Source organism: Nothobranchius furzeri, chromosome 17, assembly GCF_043380555.1.
Source record: "Nothobranchius furzeri strain GRZ-AD chromosome 17, NfurGRZ-RIMD1, whole genome shotgun sequence".
Classification (NCBI taxonomy): Eukaryota; Metazoa; Chordata; class Actinopteri; order Cyprinodontiformes; family Nothobranchiidae; genus Nothobranchius; species Nothobranchius furzeri.
This window is the reverse complement of record NC_091757.1, coordinates 52,518,880-52,535,439: the sequence shown is the minus strand read 5'-3', so window position 1 is coordinate 52,535,439 and position 16,560 is coordinate 52,518,880. Positions and strand designations below refer to the sequence as shown.

At 43.7% G+C, this 16,560-nt stretch overlaps 1 protein-coding gene across 5 annotated transcripts in view; it reads left to right on the top strand.

Moving 5' to 3' along the window:
- efna5b (ephrin-A5b) overlaps positions 1-16,560 on the top strand; it is a 268,124-nt gene that overhangs the window by 201,812 nt on the left and 49,752 nt on the right. For all 5 annotated transcript variants that reach the window (XM_054731562.2, XM_054731561.2, XM_054731565.2 and 2 more), the window contains one exon: positions 12,031-12,323. In XM_054731562.2, coding sequence (XP_054587537.2) covers positions 12,031-12,323 — 293 coding nt within the window. The remainder of the gene's footprint in view (positions 1-12,030; positions 12,324-16,560) is intronic.

Below are 16,560 nucleotides of genomic sequence, written 5' to 3'. Positions count from 1 at the left end.
TTTTACAAAAGAGCATCTAGCTTTCTTAATATGCAAATAATCTGAAACACAATGAATAAAAACACTATTAAAAATGCAGCAATTTTAGCATTTTTCCTCCTAATTCAATAATGAGACAGAAACACAGGTCCTGTAAGAGTCACTAGAAATGCAGCTTTTTACAGCTATGTAGTTGAGATGAGAAAATTAATATTGTAGTCGATGCATCAAGCTGCGGACATGACTGATTACGCATCGGTGCAGAAGCCCACCATAATTGATTAGAACGTAATGCCATTTGTTTTCCAAGCACAACATTTGAGCCTAAAATAGCATCGATCGATATTTTTCCCTCTGCTTCTTACGTCACAGCAGCGCGACGGCTGCAGCTGTGCGCCAGCGCCTTTGCAAGCACGGCAGAAAATAGCTGCAGGATAGCGTTGGCGTTTAAAGCTGCTGATCTACAGAGCCATTCCGGATTTGTTTTTTATCATATAGGCAAGAATTAGACATGTCCTTTGCCATGTGTAAAACCTGCCATACCAAAATCAAATACATTGTTAACGCCACCAACTTAAGGAACCACGTTAGCCCGCTTCCACCCTGAGTTGCGAACAACACCGGCGGGTGAGACGGCAAACCCTGTGCAGCCAAGAACCGGCGTTACGACTTGGAAGAAGGGAAGAAAATAACCCAGGTTGTGGGTGCCTTCAGCATTTGTGACCGTATTCTGTCGTAATAAATAAAAAAAAGCAAATATCTGAAATATACTTTCCATTTGGTCGTGATAACGAATCGGATTGAATCATTGACATGATAATCATAATTGAATCGAATCATGAAATTCACACCTTTACTATTTCTGTAGAAGGTGTTGGACTCTGCAGCGACTCCAAAGATTCAAGTATTTTAAAGGGGCATTATGGAAGTTTGACAGCCAAAACATGTATAGATGTAGCCACAGCTGCCCTGGGGCGCACTGACAGAGGTGAGGCTGCCGAGCACTGGCGCCACCGGTCCCTCCGACCAGTGGGCAACGTGGGTTAAGTGTCTTACCCAAAGACACAACGACACACTGAGCGGGGCTCGAACCTGCAACCTTCCGATTGCGGGACGAGCACTTAACTCCTGTGCCACCGTCACCTCACGCATTTCTGAGGACCCTTAGCTACTTTCTGTAGAACTTTCTTCTAGATATTTCCTGCAAATTAGCAACAAAATAGCCATTTTCACTCCGAATGTTCTTTGGTTTGACGTTGTTTCAGCTGTCATCAAGGATATAAATGTTACAGATACAAAAAATGTCACTGGTGCTTTAGCTCACCTAATTAAATGTCGGACTTTCGTGCAGTAGACCCGGGTTTGATTCTTGATTTGAACATAGTTTATTTAGAGTTTCTTTTTTACATTAATGGTATATTTTTTTACAGTAAGAAGCCCAAATTTGTATTTGAGACTCGCCGAACGGCATTGAATTCACAGATAAAAAAGATGTGGGTTCAACTTTCATTTTGAAACAATTTTTGAAGCAAGGGAAGGGAATGATCTGAGCATGCAGGAGGACTGACCCATCATAAACCTTTGTCGGCTGTGCTGAAGAGAAAGGTACAGAACCAAATTATTTAATTAATTAGCTGTGTGTTCTCCTGTACTCTGTCCTCCGGGCCACCCACCCACACACACACACACACACACACACACACACACACACACACACACACACACACACACACACACACACACACACACACACACACACACACACACCCACACCCACACCCACACACACACACACACACGACTGTCTCAGCTGTTATTTTCGTTAAGGAGTGTGCACGTACAGCATGTGCTCCTCGTGCACGAGCCTACTATTGAAGCTGCCGCTATGCTTTTGGCCTGAGGGGGCAATCGCGAGCATAAAAATTCAAAAGTCCGTAAAGTTCCTTTAAAAAAAGGTTCAAACCTTTCTCATTTGTTGCAGTAATATGAAAACTTCAGCCATGCTTTAGGTGGCTAAAACATATTCTGTACTAACTCACTTCCTGTTTTTATGCATCCAGTTTGGGTCTTAATTACATTTGTTGTCCCAGGCTGACACATCTAAAGAATCCTGATGCACACTGGAATCAACGCTTGTGCATCGGTGCAGTTAAATTATTTTTAGGCTGTAATGAGGACAGGTATGTCAGAAGAAAGAGAAACGATGCTGAATCCCAAAAAAAGACTCCTTCCCTTAATAACGGAGTGCTGTAGTGGATTTATCATCCTTTAGGGCTTTTGTTTGAGCCGGTTTCCAGGAGAATGTGACAAGTTTCAGTGAAAAACCTGGTTTAATTGAATGCCAGCTTACTTTGAAAACATCATTTTAAAATGCACCTCACAATCCTCAGATGTTTTAAAGAGAAATAAATAATTGAGCCCACAGAAGTATGTGGAAGGGTCTGAGAATCACTCCAAAGAAACCGAATGAACATTTCTGCATCCAGGAACCAAAAAGGCTCTCGTCTGGAATAAAAGAAGCATTTACAAGCTGTGATACTTGTTCATTTGGCTGCTGCTAGCACGGGTGCGTGTCTTTCTTTGTTTTGTTGAGCAAAATGAAAGTTGGAGATAATAAAGTTTTGAATTTGAAGGTTTTTTTTGCAAAGTGCTTGCTTCGATATGAAAGGTCAGAGATTTTGTAGAGGCATGCCCAAACTGCACACTGTATAAAAAAAAGACAGAATACAGCAGTAGGTGGATTATGCATTCTGGTAAAAAGCCATTCCCAATCCCTGAACATATCCTATTGAATTTTATTGACTTTTAAACAAGTTGGACAACATTCAGCTCCACTCTGGGCCGGGTTTGTTGCTGCTCGATTTGATTCCTCTGCCAGCTTGAGCTGGAACAGTGAGAGTATCGCAGAATGTGCTTTTGTTCTGCAAACGGAGAAAAACGGTTTCAATTTCAAAATGGAAAATCTCAAAAACTGGAGTTTAAGTGAGAAATGTGATTTTATGGTCAGGATGATTGTAGAGTGGAAACACTCGGGGCAGTTATCGCTTCTTTATCCATCTTTTCTCCATTGTCGTCGGTAATTACGCGATACACTTCTATCTGAGCGGCTAAGCCTGCTTTTAAAATGTGACAAAGTGCAACAGGTTCTCTCTGCCTCCATCCGTCTTTCAATGTGCCCCCCCCCCCCCCCCCCCCCGACAAAAAAAAAATCCATCTTCTCACACTCAAAGCAAGACCAATCATCTGCAATTAGACAACTGTGCAAACTATATTGAGGAGTGTTTGCGATGTGTGTTTGTGGTGTGTGTGTTGAAAGGTCCTGAAAAGGCTTTGTGCGTGTGTGTGCTCGTCTGGGTTCAGTCAGAGTTCAGCTCCTCTTGGCTAAACGCGTTTCCCCTCTGAACCAAAAGCAACAAATGATCCTTCATTTTCGCAACATGAGCATTTACCCCCCACCGTCTCGCACGCTCAACGCCACGCTGGAAAAAATAACAATATCAGAAAACAACATTTAGAGGAAAAAAGAAATGAGGCTCGAATTGCTGCAGAGTTCTAGTAAATCTCTAGTTTCAAGGTTGCTGTGATGTGATTTATCAGACAGCTGAGCATCGCCCGAGGATGTTGAATTGAAAATATATCAGATGTATGAAATTCATTCAGCAGGGGAGGTGAAACACTGTAAACACGTCTGATTTGGGGTCATAAAACAGATTAGGAGCTGAAAGGATCTCAAAGAGCAGGAAGAGGAGAGACGCGTCTGTGGTGGGGGTGAGAAAATGCCTAAAAGTAGGTGGGAAGTGAGAGAAATGCATGTAAGAACGTCCATTCTGAGGTAGCTGGGCTTTAACTGTGTGATGCCAACAGCTGTCGGTGTCTAACCGCTGCAGCTTTGACGGCTCTTTTTAAAGTCTAAAAAACACGAAGCAAAGGTGTTTCAAGCATCTTTAAGCATTTATTCGCTACTAGGGCTGCAACAAACGATTATTTGAATAATTGATGAATCGGATGGGGTCTCGACACGATTAATCGATTAATCGGATTACATGGGGACATTGTTGAAAACTGCTAGGGAAACGTTATTTCTCTCCTTCCTTTTGGAAGAGTTGCGCAACACAACGAATCGATGACGCAATTCGTTGCCAACGCTTTTAGTAATCGATTTTCATCGAATTTGTCGATTCGTTATTGCAGCCCTATTCGCTACATGTCCCTCAAATCCTACATCATTGTAGCGTTAGGAAGTTTCTAATGGTCTGCCCTTAACAGCTGCCCCTTCACACAGTAACATTGCCAAGGTACTTTGATTAATCAAAGTACTTTATTTGTGATAAGCTAATCAAAGCATTTGTTGATCATTAATAATCAGGTGAATGATCTGTGAAATAAAGATGTCATGAGTTATGTGTTTAAATGAATAAACAGGGCTGCACCAGACACACTGATATGCATTACCATGGAAACGCATGACATATTGTTTTCAACCAATCAGAACTTTCGTCTGTCGTAGAGAGAATCTGGGGGATGTGTAGCGTTAGGAAGTTTCTAATGGTCTGCCCTTAACAGCTGCCCCTTCACACAGTAACATCGCCAAGGTCGGACGCTTGGTTCAGTATGTTTACATTCCAGGAGGAGACAGAAGAACAGAAGAAGAACGCCTTTCATTGATCATTCAGATCATTCACCTGATTATTAATGATCAACAAATGCTTTGATTAGCTTATCACAAATAAAGTACTTTGATTAATCAATGAAAAGCGTTCTTCTTCTGTTCTTCTGTCTCTTCTCCTGGAATGTAAACATACTGAACCAAGCGTCCGACCTTGGTGATGTTACTGTGTGAAGGGGCAGCTGTTAAGGGCAGACCATTAGAAACTTCCTAACGCTACATCATCGAACAAAAGACTGTTTTAAAAAGATCATGTGATTTTCTTTTAGAACATATACGATTAGATGTGTTCCGCACACACACAAATAGCATTTTCTCCTTTTTTCCGCTATTATTCCAGATCAGGAGCCAAGTCCAGAGCTCTGTTCAGGAGCGACACCTCAGAGCGGTGGTATTTACAGCGGTACGGTGCCAGGGCAGCACATTGTGAAGTTCCTCTTCTTTACCTCTATTGAATCTCACTTATTCACCCGGTTAGATGACTCCAATTGCTCTCAGCTTCTGCCTGCCGCTGAGCTCTTGCTCTTTTCCTCCTCCGTCTTTCTCTTTCACTCTGGTTATCTGTCTCTCCCTGTCCTCCTCGCTCTCTGTCTGCAGCCACCGATGTGCAGCCCGGAGAAGTAGCTGATGGGACTGCGCAGTGTGTGTACGGGCGCGCACGCGAGTGTGTGTGAGCACAGGGGCAAAGCATGCACAGGCAGTGTGTGTTTATAGTTGTCTCAGTGAGTAAATGCGTGTGCCCCAGTGTGTGCACTGCAATGTCACTGGGCTGTGTAATTGAAATGGAAATGAGCCAATCAGCAGCTGCAGTGCCATGCCACCGTACACTGCATTCACTTCACTGTTCCAGCTCTGCCAGACCCTCTGTTTCTGAGACTGTGCTAGTGTGTGTGTGTGTGTGTGTGTGTGCTGATGATACTCGACCCCTCGGTTTTAACCTGTGGGCCCGAGCGGATGGTGGGAAAATGAAATCGTTTGATGACAAAGATTACGTTCCTCCTTCTGACTAAATGTGCACGTGCACCTGCTCTCGCTGTCCAGCTGATTTCCTGGGCTTTGTGTTATGACCCACAGCTGATTGGGCCAGCTGTGGCATAACAAAGACATGTAATTATCACCATTTGACAATTAGCCTCCCATCCAAGTTAGCTCCCTAATTACCTGTTTAAGTGCTCCAAGGCATCTGCTGTCAATCTCTGCTTCTACAGTTTCTTAAAGGAATGCACGAAGAAATCGTTGCCAGAAGTGTCGTAAAACAGAGGCTGTGGTTGGGCGGAGTGTGTGCATATGTGTGGCATTATGTGGAGACGTTGGCATCAACTCCACATGGACGGCGTGTTTAAATCAGGACTTACATTTTACCTCTGAATCTGTAGATGTACAGTCGGTTTTCAATCTTTGGTGACTTAGGCCGTGCACACGCGTAACCGGGTACCTCACAAAACGAGAAATTTGTCTACGAGTCTTCACCAAAAATGACTCTTTCATAAACCAAAGTGGAAATTTGTGAATTGCATTTGCTTGTAGACATAAATAACCTGGAACTTTAGCCCCGCTCGCGCCAAAAATGCTCCGACATCACACGTGTGACACTCTGCGCGTGTTTTAACGAGCTCAATTCTATGTAGAAGACCACAAAGGACAATATTAACACTAGACGGGCCCATTTCTGACACTATTTTAAAATTTGCACGTCTAAAGGGAAACTGCCGTTTTGCTTGTCTTCAGCATCCCCTAGAGTTGTAAAAGTAAAAGTGAAACTCATCTCCTTAATCTAACAGCTGAAATGTCTCCTCAGCTTCCATTAGTGTCTACAGGAGTGATTCATCACTAAATGAAACAAATCAGCTGTGTTTGTGATCTGAAACATGCAGGAAACGTGCTGGAAGCAGACTGCAGCGCTGGTATGTCAGCTTCACATTACTAAAACTAAAGTGGGACCTTGCAGGAAGCGGCCCACCTTCTGGCCCAACACATTCTCACACCCAAGGCGTCAAATATGACGCGTGTGACCAAGTGTCAATATATGACGATTCGGGATGCCCCAGCGCTTCAGGAGACGGCGATCAGGGACAAACTGCTGACGCAGCGTCCCAGAGCGTCGGTATCCGACGCCGGTGGTGAGACGGGCATTAGAACTACTTGTGAACTACTTAACCTTCCCCTCACCCCAATCCTAACGTTAAGGTCACAGTTTATGGACCTTAAGGTTAGGATTGGGGTGAGGGGAAGGTTAAATAGTCGAATAATGTCCGTGTGACCGCGCGCGTCATACAGTGACTAAATAAATTTAGTCTAAAAAATCGCCAACATCGTCTGACTGAGTGTATCGCAATATATTGTGATATATTGTATCGTCTCCCCTGTATCGTAATACGTATTGTATCGCCAGAATTTCACCAATACACATCCCTAAAGTATAAGCTGATAAAAATCACTGTAGAGATTTTATCGTGGTGTAATATTTTTGCTGAAATGACCCACTCCTTTTAGTGATGTAATTGATGCATAAAACACATTTACATTCCCAAGTGTGTGCAATAAAACCACACTAATGCTTCCTTGTTTGCACATTTTACCTGCAAGCTGCTGCCCAATCTATCTAAATGATAAATCATTAATATTTTTAGCAGATTTCCTTGAAATACAGAGATATAATAATTTAGAGGCTAAATTTCCCAACTCTAAGATTGAATAGCTAAATATCCAGATAGTGTGTGGGTTGATGTTTCCACATATGCAGCATACTCTAAAATGAAATGGATGAATACAAACTTCTGATGGTATAATGACTTTTTGCATTCTGTAAACCTTTCAAAACTCTTATGTGCATACATAATCAACCTCATCAAAGAAGTAAATAAGACAGTTTTGTACCTTAATAGTTACTAAATCATTTTATTCTAAATGCCGTCCACATGCCACACACACACACACACACAGAAACTGCAAATGAGCCAGATTTAACTTTATTTACATACTTTTGTTGAGCTGATCCTGCTGATTTTACCAGCTGCACACATTTCCACACATCTAGGTTTCCACAAAGACAGAGTTAACATCCAGCGGGTGCTTGCTGCCTCTGTGTTTGTATATGCAACACAGTGGCTCATGTATGTTTGAAAACACACGTCCACCTTGAGTTGAAGGACGGCTTCCTCTCTGTGCTGAAAAGCTGGGCCTGTTTGCTCTACTGCAGCGGCTGATTACACTGAACATGGCTATAAACCAGACTCCATCTGAAGCTCTAACGTCAGTCCCACCATAACACGTTTTTATAGAGACAATAAAGTCAACAAATCCAACAAAAGGCAAGATTTTCTCCAAATGGGCCTGAATGCACACAGTCATGTCGTGCACATGCAGTTTTACCGTTATCGGCTCAAATGATGAATGCATGGTTGAATAACTCTTGCAGAGGTATCTGCTGGGAGTCTGGCAATAAATCTGCAGTTTGCATTGTCTTTGTCTCTTTTTTTATTATTATTTTTGGAACCGGGCTTTTTTCCCCCCTCCCTCCCCCCCTCCCACTGTCTGTTTCTCACCTTAACTCTCTTTCTCACTTTGTGCCATTAGCAGCCTGAGACTGTCTCACTGCCGCTCCTTTGCCAATGTGCCAGGAAGCTCATTCAACTGCTAACACAAACCTAACATCTGAGTGTGTATGCTCGTCAGGTGTGTTTTTCTGCATAAATGCATAAATGTGTGTGTGTGTGTGTGTGTGTGTGTGTGTGCGCGTGCGTGTGCGTGTGTGTGTGTGTGTGTGTGTGTGTGTGTAGGACATGTTACAAATGCCTGTCCTGTCCCTTTTCATGAGCTCACCCACCCAAACATCATTTGGCTCATTTGTAGTCAGGGCCATGAGCCACTATTCTGCCTGCTGAGGCATGGAGAGAAGGGCAGCTTAAACATCACACACACACACACACACACACGTAAGCTGGGACGAGCGGATGGGAGGATGTGACCATCAAATCAGTGACATTTTAAAGCAGCGAGAGAGATGCATGACACTTCCTGGACCTCCACAGACATGTTTTAAATGAAATGTTACAGATGAGCCCCCCCCATGCCTCGGCTGTAAACACCCTTACACTGGTATTTACCCCACGTGGGTAAACACAGGAGTAGTCAACTTTTCATGCTAGCTCACGCTCACATATACACAGATACACATCAGTATACAGAGCAGAGGCCAGAGGAGTCACGTGACCATGTTAATGAGAAAGATCTTGGCTGAATTTATGCTTGATTGTTAGATTTAAACATTTAATCACCACACAGCTGAAGTGACGCCTCAAAGCAACATATTTTGCACTAAACCGGCTTCAGAACAAGTGTTTCCCCTCGTATTGGGATTCCCGGCACCTCCGCTTTGCCAGACGCTCGGCGAGCTGCGACTCTCACCCACTCTGGGTGGCTTCAAACTTGTTTTCAGTGCCAACAAAATGAAACTCATCATGTTCTGTAATGACATTTTTAGATGACTACATCTTCCATCCATTACCACTTTTCAGGGCTTTGTTATCGAGACCGTGTCTATCTAACAGCATTACTCTAAATATCTTGGAAATGTGATGGAGGAATCTTTGTTTTGCTACGCTTCGTGGAGCGAGTGGTTAAAGGAGAAGATTTGGCTCTCGTTTCAGAGTCGAGTCATGACTTTCACTCAAAACCAAAAAATGCATTAGCTGATGGTGTTTTTCACGCAAACGTCGTCATTATTGCGCGCACCGAGTACATTTTGTTATCACAAATAGTCTAGATGCCATATTTTAAATCAGGAGTTTTCAGACCTATTTTTAAAGGTCAAGTTGACTGAAAAACTGATTATTTAAATATATAAAATGTATAAAAGTTTTCAGAGAAACGCTCGGATTCGAAAAGGCTGCTGTCGGTTTAGCGTCCAGGAGAGAGCAGAGCACATCTTGGCTAGTAGAAGCTAACTGTTAGCGTTAGCAACTCTACCACACAGCAGAACTCCTCCAGACTTCTTATTTGTGGAGGTAGAACACCAGTTTTGCAAAGCCAAGGGAGTTGGTGGTAGTTGTGCTGCTGTTAGCCAATCAGAGGCAAGATGTCTGAATATCAGGAAATAAAACTCCAAATCCTGTCGTGTTCTGCTCCCTTCTGCTCTGGCTGACTTTCACTTTGGGAAACAGGAGCGCGGAGCTTTTTCTCCACAGAGATCAAATCACATTTCTATTCAAGACCACTGCAAATGTGCTGAAAAGCAATCAGTGAACTTGGTCTTTAAAGTCTGACTTCTAGGGAAGGTCAAAGGTGATGAACTTATTCCTTTTGTTAAAAATCCTTCAAAATTACAAACGAAAAATAAGGTGCAACTTTTCTTCAGCTGTTTCCTTGTGAACCTCAAATAAATAAAGTATAAAGTACACAATTTCGATATTTTAAATGTAGGGGAAACATTTTTATGGAAGGGATTTCGAACCTTCTGAAATTTGCTGGTGGTGGTCAGAGGGGAGCGGTGGCACCAGCGTTCAGCAGCCTCGCTTCTGTCCGAGCACCCTCAGGGCAGCTGTGGCTACACCGTAGCTCATCACCAGCATGTGAATGTATGGGTGGATGACTGATTGTGTTGTGAAGCAACTTAGGGGGTTGTCGAAGGCACTATACGAATACAAACCATTTACCATTTGTCAAATTGCCAAATGTTAGAGTAAAATGAATTGTTGTAACAGTAGACAGCTTTAATATGCATGCTTTCCGACGCTTGATGTTAGTGATAATTATCTCGTAAATGTGCTTTTGTTGTGCGAAATGCATTTTTAAATCTCAACGATCTCATTAGGAAACACGTCGTGTCATTTGGACTCACTGATTCAGACTTGAGAAATGGATTTATTGTGCAAACAGAAAACACATTTTTAAAATTCAGTTTTTATTGTGAGGAATCTGCTTTCGCACTGAAACAACAAAGCTGTGGAGTTATGAACCGAGAAAGCAAATGAGTGGAAGGAAGGAGACATTTTTATTCTAGTACTTGGCCGGAATAGATTTTCAAGATGTTTTGAGCTACTTAATGAAAGTCAATGCTCCTCTTTTTTTCAGCTTTAGAGCTGCCTTATCAGCTGGTAGTTTATGCCTCCCTTCTTCACCACTGAACAGGACTTTTTATGGTCTTCTCTGTAGAAGTCTTTCCAGACATAATGAACATTTATAAAGGTGGAGAAGGAAGTTTCAGAGCACCTAAATATGTCAATCCTCCACAGCGTTTAGATTCTTGAGGTGCCCTTCCTGAAGGCACCAATGACACAATTCAAATAGTTGCTTTTTCCTTGTGTTCCTGCTACACCGACGGCCAGGTCTCATTTATGGTGTCACGTCACCTGGATTCTGAGTGAAATGAGCTGTAAAGAGCAGCTGTTTTTATGAGTCTGGTAACTTTATGGTTATCGTCATCGCTCTTACAGGCCTGAGCTTAATTGAGGGCATGCTGAACAAGTTAACGGGTGTAAAGCATGACCCCACGTTCCATCAAGGCCCATGTGACCTAGATATTAGGGCCATACCACCCTAGATAAGCCAGAATGTAGAAATTACCAGATCAAGGAGAAACTAGGTGTGTGTGTGTGTGTGTGTGTGTGTGTGTGTGTGTGTGTGTGTGTGTGTGTGTGTGTGTGTGTGTGTGTGTGTGTGTGTGTGTGTGTGTGTGTGTGTGTGTGTGTGTGTGTGTGTGTGTGTGTAGGTGACAGTGTGTGGCCTTTTCATGAAACTCCCTGTATGCATTGCTGCCCTCTGACCCTGCATGGCCTGTTCTAGATCATTGCTGCTGTAAAGATGCTTCACTGCACAACCAGCCTTTATTTTTCTTATCGTGACATTCACTGTCCTGACATGCTGCAGTCGTACCCTTCTGACCATTTCGACTTTAAACTCACAGCCAAACGCAGCAGATTGCATTGAGTCACTGACATGTGTCAGACTTCACAGCAATCCTCATACTGAGCAAGCATGTAGCGACAACGGAGAGGAAAACTTCCTTTAGCGGGAAGAAACGTCCAGCCGAACCTGGCCCGGTGTGAGCAGCCGTCCGCCACGACTTACTGGGGGGTCTGAGAAAACAAAGCAGACACACTCACACAAAAACTGATGAACTAGTAGTAGTTCTTTCAGTGTTAAAGAGAATGTTCGGTGGTATAACAGCCAATGGAACCCTCCAGGAAGTTAGCGCTACTCAGCGGAGCGCCAGACCCGATGTTGCTTCTCTGGGGAGAAAAACCTCCAAATAACTCTGTTTGCCATGCTAGTAAGCATCTGTTACAGGGGATTATTTATGTGTACACCAACCCAGACAACGTCTTTGAAAGGCGGTGATTTCATTTTCAGGTAACCCATTCTCTCCTTTTCTCCGATTTGTGCAGGTTCCATCGCGGTGACTACCATATCGACGTGTGCATAAACGACTATCTGGATGTCTACTGTCCTCATTACGAATCCTCCGTGCCCGAGGAGAGGATGGAGCGCTATGTCCTCTACATGGTCAACTACGATGGGTACAGCACATGCGACCACACCGCCAAGGGCTTTAAGCGCTGGGAGTGCAACCGACCGCACTCTCCCAACGGCCCGCTGAAGTTCTCAGAGAAGTTTCAGCTCTTCACTCCCTTCTCCTTGGGCTTTGAGTTCAGACCAGGCAGAGAGTACTACTACATCTGTGAGTACCTGCCATGATTATCTGCTGTATGTGATTGGCAACTTGTTGCAAACTGTAACACCTCAACACAGCAAAGAATGATATCACACATGACATAGCATCAGTCGTACAATTTGTGCAAAGGGCTAGAAAAAGGGTTTGAGAGGGTCAGAGTTCATCTAGGGGCTTGTTTAGTTCCTGTTTACTTTGATGCAATTTTACTAGTGGTATTCGAGGTCAATGGAAAACTATAAAATATTGTGCAAAACATTTTTCTTTGGGCTTATCTTTCGTAAAAAGTGCTTTTGGAGTGGCTCGGGCTTGTTTAATGGCTCACAGCTGTACATGGTTGGATCATATGCAAATCAGCAGGAAACTAACTGCCTAAATATTTAGAGGATTCATGGAACAGAGCTAAAAAAACAACAACAACAAACAAGCTTCATCATGCAAAAGGCAATTAGGTCAAAGATGATGGGAAAACATGTCTGTGACTCATGATGGTCATGCTGCGAGTGGCAACAAGTGGCTTCCTTTTGAACAGACTCCAGACTTGAGTTCTTGCAAAAATATAACTCGGTATCAACCAGTCGTTTCTTATATCTTCAACCAAAATGGAATTTCACTTCATTTTCATTAAGTGGTGAAAAAAAAAATCATTTTTAAAAACCTAGCTTCTCCTCCAGCTAGCATCTGACAAACGAAAAATCTGCGTCGCCTCCCAGATGTGCTCCTAATCTTCCTAATTAATGGGACGGTCCAAACGTTTACGAACCAGTCACACTTTTTCCAGACAAATTATTTGCAGCTTTAGATTGCGAACTAGCTTATATTATATACTCGTAGCATGTAAAGAAAACAAGAATGGATAGAACCAATGATTTTAAAGCATTCAGCCAGAATGGCCACAGCGGCTGTGCATGCTTGAATCATATGCAGATATAAAGCAAACCAAAGCAGCCAAAACATTTAGATGATTTACGGAACAGAGCAAGAAATAACAAATAAGCTGCATACTGTAAAAGGCATTTACGTCGGAGATGATTGGAAATAATGTCTGAGACTCTGACTCATGATGGTCATTGGTAACAGCTGTGATTTGAGAAAAGTGTTTCAACGAAGAACAGAAAAGCTAGAAAACAAGGTTTTTAAGTCTAGCCCGTCCTCAGATGAACTTTGACCCTCACATTAAAGTGAATGTGTATTTTACCTGGCGATAGGGGGCAGTACACACCTAAATCATTGCAAGCAAGCAGTGTTTTTGTGTTCAAGTAAAGCCTGATTCATGCTTATCCGTCTGCGTCAGTGCGGAGACACGCAACGCCATTATCCGGCCTGCGGGCCTGCTGGAGAGCCCCGCAAGGACGTACGGAGTCGAGTTCTCTTTTCTAAACACCCGTCCGTCGAGACGGACAACGCAAGCTTGTGATTGGTCAGGATGCTGCTGTCGTCTACACCGCTGCCATTTGCGCCCTCAAAAACATAAAGAGAGCCGAGCGGCAGACACGGAGCAGCGTGAAGAACACCTCGTGAAAAAACTCTAAAAACATGAACGTTTCATTCCCCGTGACTGGAGGAGTGAAAAGATGCGCAGCAAGCGTTTTTTTTTTTTGTGGTTGGAAATGACAGGAAACGTGGGTTTAGAGGTGGCAAGTGCATGAAGAGGTGGAGGAGGATGAGAGACAAATTTGTCTGTGCTAAAAAGTTTCTTATATACAAAAAAACACAATATAAACACACTATCTTGGACCGGATACATGACAGGATACCACAGAACAGCGCTACGCCTTCTGTTGTCCTGGTGGGGAATTGCTTTGCAACACTCTCCAGGAGACGAAGAAGTGTGAGGGCAAAACATATCCGTCTGTGCGTGCGTGTCTCTCCCTTTTGGAGCTGACGGAGAAGCATGAATCAGGCTTAAGACTTTACCAACGGATCGCCATTAGGGTCAAAAATCCCAGGGAGTGGAATTTTTGAATGAAAACTTCATCAATCATTCCAGCAAAATCCCTTTCATCACTGGCATTAAGCAGAGAGGTAAATGTGCAAAACAACAATGTTTATGAATGGTGAAAGTTTTGTAACAGCTTGTTTTGTCCTCACGGGCTCCTGTAGAAGGAAACATTGCATCCAATATGGCGTCGCTGACAGACTTACACCCACTCCCATGTACTTTAGACCCGATTTTTATGGTTATATGTTACAAAGCCGTCAATATTTCAGCAACTGGGCATCATTTAATTGATTTTCAACAAGATTTTGATGGATATTTCCAGAGATTAATGGTAAAAACGACACATCGTCTCTTTCTATCTGCATACACTTCCACATATTTCTGTATTTATGTTCCTAAACAACAGCAAGCTTAACCACCACAAACCTATGAGATCCTTCCTTGACTTGATATTTATCTACTAATGTGACAGAGCATGGAATACTCTACCATCGTTCCTCTGTCTCGATAATGCGCTTAGGTAGTGACACGCCAGTGATCCCAGCAGACGCTCTACTCTCAGCCATGCTTCTCCCTCGTGTTGCTCACAGACAGCTCTTCCCTAAAACGGCCACAGAACTCATCATGGAGTTAAACGGAGACAGTTTACGTGTTATTGCTTATTTCCTCTGCTGCACAACAGCACATCTCCCAGCGAGGAGGGGATCTTTGGAAACGTTTGGTTCTGCTTCTGCTCGGCTGCTGGTAGATGCTGCTTTGTCTGCTTTCTGCTGGAGGAACCGAGTCAGACCGAGTTCATCTGGAAGTTGGAGCCCTTGGGAAATTAGGACTTATCAAAGTTAGGTAATAGAGTGAAATAGAGTTGTTCTTCCGTCATGGAATACATCCACATGGGAGTTGGAGGAATCTTTGTCGGGTGGTGCGTTTCCTGCTGTTTCCTTCAAAGTACATTTGTCACAAGGATGCTTCGATCATTTCAAAACAGATACGGTTTTATTAGCTATGTTTCCACTATGGGAGTTCCAGGAAATTTCTGGGATGGGCGGAGGTGACGGGTAAACAGCAATGGTATGGTCTTCTCAGCCGTAGTATCTTACAATTGTGTCCCTTTCAAGACTTTGTTAAGATGTCAGCATTTTGTGACCGTTTCGGCAATGAATGATGTCAGTTTTTATCTAATCCACACACGACGAGGAGGGGGCTGTGTGAAACGGCAGCGCTTTCTGTACTTGTCTGTCATGGTGAAGAGACAAAGCTCTTGATTTATCGATTGACGTTCCCTCATCTATGGTGACGAGTTTGGGTAGCAACCAAAAGAATAAGATCGCAGATGCTAGTGGCTGAAATGAGTTTTTTCTGCAGGGCGTTTGGCCTCTCCCTTAGAGTTCTCCCGGAAGCTCTGTAATCTGGGAGGGGCTCGGAGATCCGCTGCGAGAGAAGGGAGGAGCCAGTTGAGGTGGCTTGGGGTTCTGGTTAGGATGCCTCCTGGACGCCTCCCTGGTGAGGTTTTCTGAGCACGTCCAACTGGGAGGAGACCCAAAGGACGACCTAGGACACGCTGGAGGGACTATAGCCTCTTTTATAAGACAGACCATGCTGGCAAATTGGCGTAATATTACCGCAAAGGTATGTCTATAAATGCGCCATGCCGGCATGGCGTTGCGCCAATTATGCTGCATTCGTTCCGCCTTGTTTGGTAGTAATATTGTGGTATTGGTCTGTCGTATGCGTCCTGGTGCAACAGAGGCAGATGTCATGATGATGTGGGGAGTTACTGCTGAGCTGCGGCTGGCAAATTTATTGAAAATGAAAGTAAACACAGGCAATAAGGTTTGCTTTTTGAACAAAATCAGCTGAGATGGCAAACTGGAGCGCCGCAGTGCTCCACGAGCCTCTCTGTTAGAGCTGAAGCTCAGATCACCAGAGACTGCCCATGGACTGATGGGGACCGACACCTTTAGGAGCAGCTTGTTAAAAAAAACTTAACGATCACGGCTTCAATCGCAACAAAAAGCAAGTTATGTCCAAGATAAACGGAAGTCTGCGGAGAGACCGCCCCCATACCCCCTTTATGCCGCCATCACCTAATCTTTTATAAAGTTGTCACAATTGCGCCACATTACCACCACGGTCTGATCTTATAAACAATCTTTATCCTCCCCAGGGAGCCGCGGAAAATCCCGTTTTGCAAACGCTATGGTCCTGTAAAAAGAGGTAAAGTATCTCAGCTGGACAGGGAACACCTTGGGATTCCCCTGTTGGAGCTGGCCTAAGTGGTTGTGGAGAGGGAAGTCTTTGACTGTT